The sequence below is a fragment of the Acartia tonsa genome, chromosome 7, assembly GCF_053477335.1.
Source record: "Acartia tonsa isolate MP-2025a chromosome 7, ASM5347733v1, whole genome shotgun sequence".
In the NCBI taxonomy this organism is placed as follows: Eukaryota; Metazoa; Arthropoda; class Copepoda; order Calanoida; family Acartiidae; genus Acartia; species Acartia tonsa.
In genome coordinates, this window is record NC_137266.1 from 2,218,051 (window position 1) to 2,223,853 (window position 5,803).

General features: G+C 35.2%; 1 protein-coding gene across 1 annotated transcript; it reads left to right on the forward strand.

The window, feature by feature from the left end:
* Window positions 1–2,492: 2,492 nt before the first annotated feature.
* On the forward strand, window positions 2,493–5,482 carry LOC145324649 (uncharacterized). Its single transcript, XM_080167233.1, has 2 exons — window positions 2,493–2,935; window positions 4,203–5,482. Exons 1-2 carry the CDS (start codon window positions 2,542–2,544, stop codon window positions 5,336–5,338), a joined length of 1,530 nt encoding a protein of 509 aa, XP_080023359.1. The 5' UTR covers window positions 2,493–2,541; the 3' UTR covers window positions 5,339–5,482.
* The last annotated feature ends 321 nt before the right edge of the window (window positions 5,483–5,803 follow it).

A 5,803-nucleotide genomic window follows, 5' to 3' on the forward strand; every position in this document is an offset into this window, starting at 1 on the left:
TGGCTCTTCATTTCAGTGAAGCTTATTTTATGACCCCTGGACATAAGATAATCTTCTCTGAAAAGTATTGATAGCTACAAATACATAGACAGACAAAAAGACATCCTATTAAAATAAAGTAGTAAGGTTTTTTGTCTGAAGCTAAAAATCTCGGAAATTGCTGGTTTACTTTTCAGGGTGGCCCTATCCATTCCTTTTTGTGGTTTTAGGCTATTTTCATGTCCCCCCCTCCCACCTACCCCTAGGGGTGCAGCTACTAGCCATTCATATTTTGAAGTAAGTTTATTTTTTAACATTATAAATTTAATTCACCTCTCCAATTCAAATTTAAATAATATATACCTTTCCCCTTTTTATATTACCCCTATTTAACCTATCCTAAGCCTAAGCAACCCCCCCTCCCCCCATCCTAGAGGCATTTCAAAGTATTTTTTTATCCAAGTTTCAGAGAGAAGATTAGAGAGATGTGTCGGCATATTTACTTGATTCGAACCCGCCACCCCTCATTACCGATTATAATATCAGGGAAGTATGGAACATTGGGCAGTTTTTTACATTAGTACCCAAAGTTTTATTATAACTTTTCTTATTCATTGGCTTGACAACCTTGGGGACTTTTACTAGATTGATACGATGATCTAAAGAGAGGCTAATTTTGTGTATCTTCATTGGGGATGTACATCAATTTATCGGCCATTGTCTTATCCCTTTATATCCCTGGATTATAATATCCTGAAGGGTTGGGGGGGAGTTTCCAATATGGGGTAATTAGGGAGGGTGTTTTCTTTCTGGGTGGGACCTCCCCCTTTTACATTAGAATTTTGTTTCTTTTGATTAAGGGCAAATATTTCTTATATTTTCTATGTAGCTACTCTGAAATTTAGGTTTATGTGTCCGTTCGTCTGTCTGTCGTTATAAAATTGATAATAGTTATTTATTGCATCGTATTATAGATAACTTTCCGCGGATTTTAAAATGAAAAAAATATAAGATGCAAACCAGCATTGATATTTTTTATTTAATATTCGTAGAAAATTATCTGTACAACAATGCTATACATGATTTTTCAGTATGGCTGAGAACCGGTTCTAATCCAGCGGATATTAATCGGATTCGAAGCCATACTGGAAAGTAACTTTCTTGTTTATTGACGAAATTAAAACAAAACAGGTTCCCTGTCAAGCTTTTTATCAATGTATTGACATGCAAATTTAATAGATTATGTCGACTTAATTACATAAATAAAAGTGATCATTTCTGACATATTTCCTATTATATAAAGTAGTAAGGTTTTTTTAGTCTTAAGCTTAAGATCTCAATAACTACTGAACCAATTTAATTCTCTATTTTAGGTAAGCTTCACATAGGTCATGTGACTGTTTTTGTCTCTTTTATTTTCAGAAATAAGTCTTGGGATGGTTTTAAGCTATATTTTGGCCCCTCTCTATGTCCCTTTAAATACATTAAGCTCCTAGCCGCTAGCTTTAAAAACTAAGATACACAAATCTAATTTAAATGTGCTCTATATTCGAAGTAAAGAGAGGGACTGGAATATAGCTTTAAACCATCCTGAGACCTAATTATGAAAAAGATATAGCTAAAAACCATTCCATGACCTATGCAAAGCTTACCTAAAATAGAGAAACAGATCAGCATTTAATATTTTAAATGCGCTTCCTACTTTGAGGAGCATATTCACCCCTATGGACGCACCCCTACCCTTTAAACACCTCATTTCACTCCTTGTAAAGGTGTGTCCTCCGTCCGTCCGTCCGTTCATTGCAATTGTTATTGTTGAGTAGGAGCGTTTATACAATATTGTAAATAATTGTATAAATGTAACATGATGTATAATTATTTGTCTTTACCGAAGGATCTCGCCAAATGCTGAACTTATATGGTCCTCCTTTACAACGTAAATTCTAATGTGTCCTGGGAAGGTTTATAACTATTTTGGGGGGAGGGTACCACCACCCTCCAAAGAGAAATTACTCTTAATTGTATATATAATGATAAATGTACATTAGGCGAAGTCAAATTTCAAAACATTTAATAACTGAAATGGACAGACGGACTTTTAGCCTATTTTATAGAGAAGTAAGTTTTTTTTGTCTCAAGCTAAAGATCTCGGAAAATACAATTCTGCGTTGGTTGAACTTTCAGGGCTGCTTAATAAATATATTGAGTTTGTTTTAGGCTATTTTAATTACCTCCCCTGACCCTTCCTAAATGCTAGGGGCGAAGTAGCAAGTATATATGTATAACATTTATATTTTATAGAGTAGCTTCGCTACAAAACAAAAAAGTTTTTATAAAATTTTTGAATGGACATATTGCTATTGATATGCACACCCTTCTTCCTCTTCCCCCCTTTCTCTTTCTTCTTCCCCCCCCTGTTACATCTGCTTTCTCTCTCTCTTTCTTTCTTACCCCCTTCCTTATCCTTTACCCTCCCCCCAATTCTCATCTTCCCCTATACCAAATATTCTTCGGTCAATTTCAATAATTTCAGTTACACCTAAACTATCACATCATAAAGACATGTGTCGATTAAAACTTTACAATACACATACAAAAATGAATTTTCTTACTATCAATTTATTTTCTTTGATAACAGTGACATTTTCAGCCGCGGCTGCTTCGCAGCCGCCAAAAATAACCGAACATCCGCAGAGCTTAACAGTTCAGCGCGGAGCACCTGCCACCTTAAATTGCGCCGCTAGTGGATATCCAACCCCAACAATTAGCTGGTATCGCAACGGCGAGCGTGTGTTGACGGGAGCCGGCGATCATACAATTATCCTACCCAGCGGTGCGCTGTTCTTTCTGCGAACCGTGGAAAATCATCGTAATCAGGATAGCGGCGAATATACGTGCCGGGCGGAGAATGTTAACGGCGTGGTGTATAGTGAATCGGCGGAGCTAACCGTTATGTGTAAGTATCTTTTTCGTTACATACAATTATAGAGTTGAAACGCTTCCAAATAGATGGATAAATAGATAGATATACACTTTAATTTAGGGAGGGAAGGTACATTGGACTGTAAATTATAGAAAGTTTGATTTTCTGTTTTTAAAAACTTTGGGTACATTTATTAAATTATGGTTGGTTGGTTTAAACTGAATTGTTCAACCAATAGTTCTAATCTACAGGAGGGGTAGTTGTGTTTAATATCATTGGTGAAGTACATTAATTCATTATCCATTGTCTTATCCCTTAAGATCCCTGCTTAGTTATAGAGAGAGGGCATCTGTTTTTGGAAGCTAGGAAATGATAAATGAGATATTTATCAAGTGCTTGATTTGATCAATTTTGATTAGTTGTTAAACTTCAAACTGAGTTTTGACCATGTACGTACAGGGGTCTAAAGGGATAAGACAATGGGCGATAAATTGATGTACTTCCCCAATAATGATGCATAAAATTACCCCTTCTGTAGATTAAGATTAGTGGTTAAAACCCCAGAGAAAGTCCCCAAAGTTGTTAAACTAACGTTATTATAAAACTTTGGGGAAGTGTAATAAACAGCCCATTGTCCCCTACCTCTTTCATTAATTATAAGGAAGTTAGATTGAATCTTATTTAGAAAAAAACAAATTTCAAAGATTTTTCATATTGATTATTTGCAAATAAATCATTTCATTTGATATATTATTTCCTTTTGAGTAAAATATTTGATCAGAATATACAATGAAAAATTTACAGAAAGGGTTAAATAATAAATAAAACCCCAAAAGGAAATAGTATGAATGGGAGGGGCTTTGATTTTGAGGGGGTATTTATTAGATTTTGACATTTCAGAGGGGGGGGGGGGGTTAAGTTTAAGTAGCTGTAAAGGAATTCCTTTTAAAGAGAAATGGGTTCTATGAATATTTTGATTTGAAAGGCTACGTGAGTTGAATTTCTATCTATCCATTTTTACCTATCTATCTATTCTATACTATCTATCTATTTAAAAGTCTATTTAAATAAATGAAAGACATTACTCAAATGTAAATAATATGATCTGGGGCGAAGCCCTACTTTTCAAATTAGCCCATTTGAGAACAATACTAAAAATAAATTGAGCTATTATTGCAAAAAAAAGATACACATCATAAAAATATATTATCGTAGTATAGGTTGCGTGATTTTGTATTATTCGAGGTTTCGTGATTTTTTATATTTTATTTCCCGGATTTTAATTTTTTTTTTATTGCAGATTTGAAGCACGAATTCGGCCATGTTCCCAAGATGATGGCAGCTGACGAGGGAGAGACCATAGCCCTGGCCTGCTTCCCCCCGGAGGGCAACCCCAAGCCCGAGATTACCTGGCTTAAAGAAAACAGCCTGATCAATTTGGCCAGTGATAAATATGAGCTGGATCCTTCTGGTATCTTAATGATTAATAAGCTGGAGGCTAAGGATTCTGGTAGATATTCGTGTAGGGTGACAAATAAAGCTGGAATTCGTCAGGATTCCCCAGTTACCCTGAACATCAAAGACATTCCTGCTACTAAGATTACCCCTATTGATAATAATGATAATGATATAGATAGTGAAAATACAGTTGTTATAATTGAAGATATCCTTTATCTTCCAGCCCCTGTGATAACTGAATCTTTGCTGGTTGATCAAACAACCGGATTGGTTCACTGGCTACCCGTCTCCAAGGCGGATGGTTATATTGTCCGTGTCTCAGTTGGTCCCCAAGAGATTACTAACATTACCGTAGCTGGTGATGTTAACCAAATCAAGCTACATTCTCTCAGCGCTGAGCTAGAATATTCTGTTCGTATAGCTGCTCTTGCTGGTGAAGATATGTCTGAATTTTCAGCTCTTGCCACAATAAGCAGTCAAGACAACATTAAAGAGGTTACCATCCACATGACAACTGCTGAACAAGAGCCGCTGACAGTTCCTGCTAATATTTGGGTCATTGGCATGGTTATAGTTATAATTTTTACTTTAGCTGTTCTGTTATCTGCTGTACTACTGTTCCACAAGCTTAATCTTGTTGCTTCTAAGAATAAAAATCTCTCAAATGTGACACAGGACTCAATTGAAGGCCAAATATATCACCAAGACGCTAAAAACAAACGTTACAGCTGGATCGACAAACGTTGGACACCCAACCAGATATCCTCATTCAAATCTGAGGGCCGTCTACTGGATGAATCACATTATGATTATGTTATCCATAGTCATAATGGATCTATCTACAGACCTTTGTCCTCAAGTCCTACTCCTATTGAGGTCATAATGCCTGCTTGCGGTCAACCTAAGGGCCAGGAGGTGTACCATTATGCCTCCACCCCTCTGACAAAGCAGTACATGGATAATATTCAAAATGTTTAAAGTTTTGAAACAAAATAACTATTCTTTCAGTGAAAAAATCATCTAAAAAGTCATTATTAAATTGTGGATATATGATTATTATATAATATGTTTATTAATATGTGTAAAAATATAAATTAAAATAAATAATAATAAAAAATTAAATAATTTCTCAATTTGTTCTGTTTTTAAAAGTATAGCTTTTTATAATTAAGGTCTGTTCCGTAACTTTTTTCTTTCCGTTAATTAATACATGTTATAATTGTCCTATCGATTTCCAAATATGCGTGACGGTTCCTAGGTACGATTTAAGAAGCATAGCAACTCTATAACTGTTACCAGAAAGTCCGTACGCCCCTCTTTAAAACCTGCTGATTTTTCTTACTTTTTTTTGACACTTCTGGATAATAAATCTATCCTATTCACCTGATTTTTAGAAAAAAAAGATTTCTAGGACAACAAATTACTTTAAAAACACAGAGCGAG

What these genes read in the sequence shown, in the direction of transcription:
- LOC145324649 (XM_080167233.1), top strand. Translation starts at nt 2,542, where the DNA reads ATGTGTCGATTAAAACTTTACAATACACATACAAAAATGAATTTTCTT. An exon ending in GGCGGAGCTAACCGTTATGT is followed by an intron (nt 2,936 to 4,202) that starts GTAAGTATCTTT and finishes TTTTTATTGCAG; the next exon opens with ATTTGAAGCACGAATTCGGC.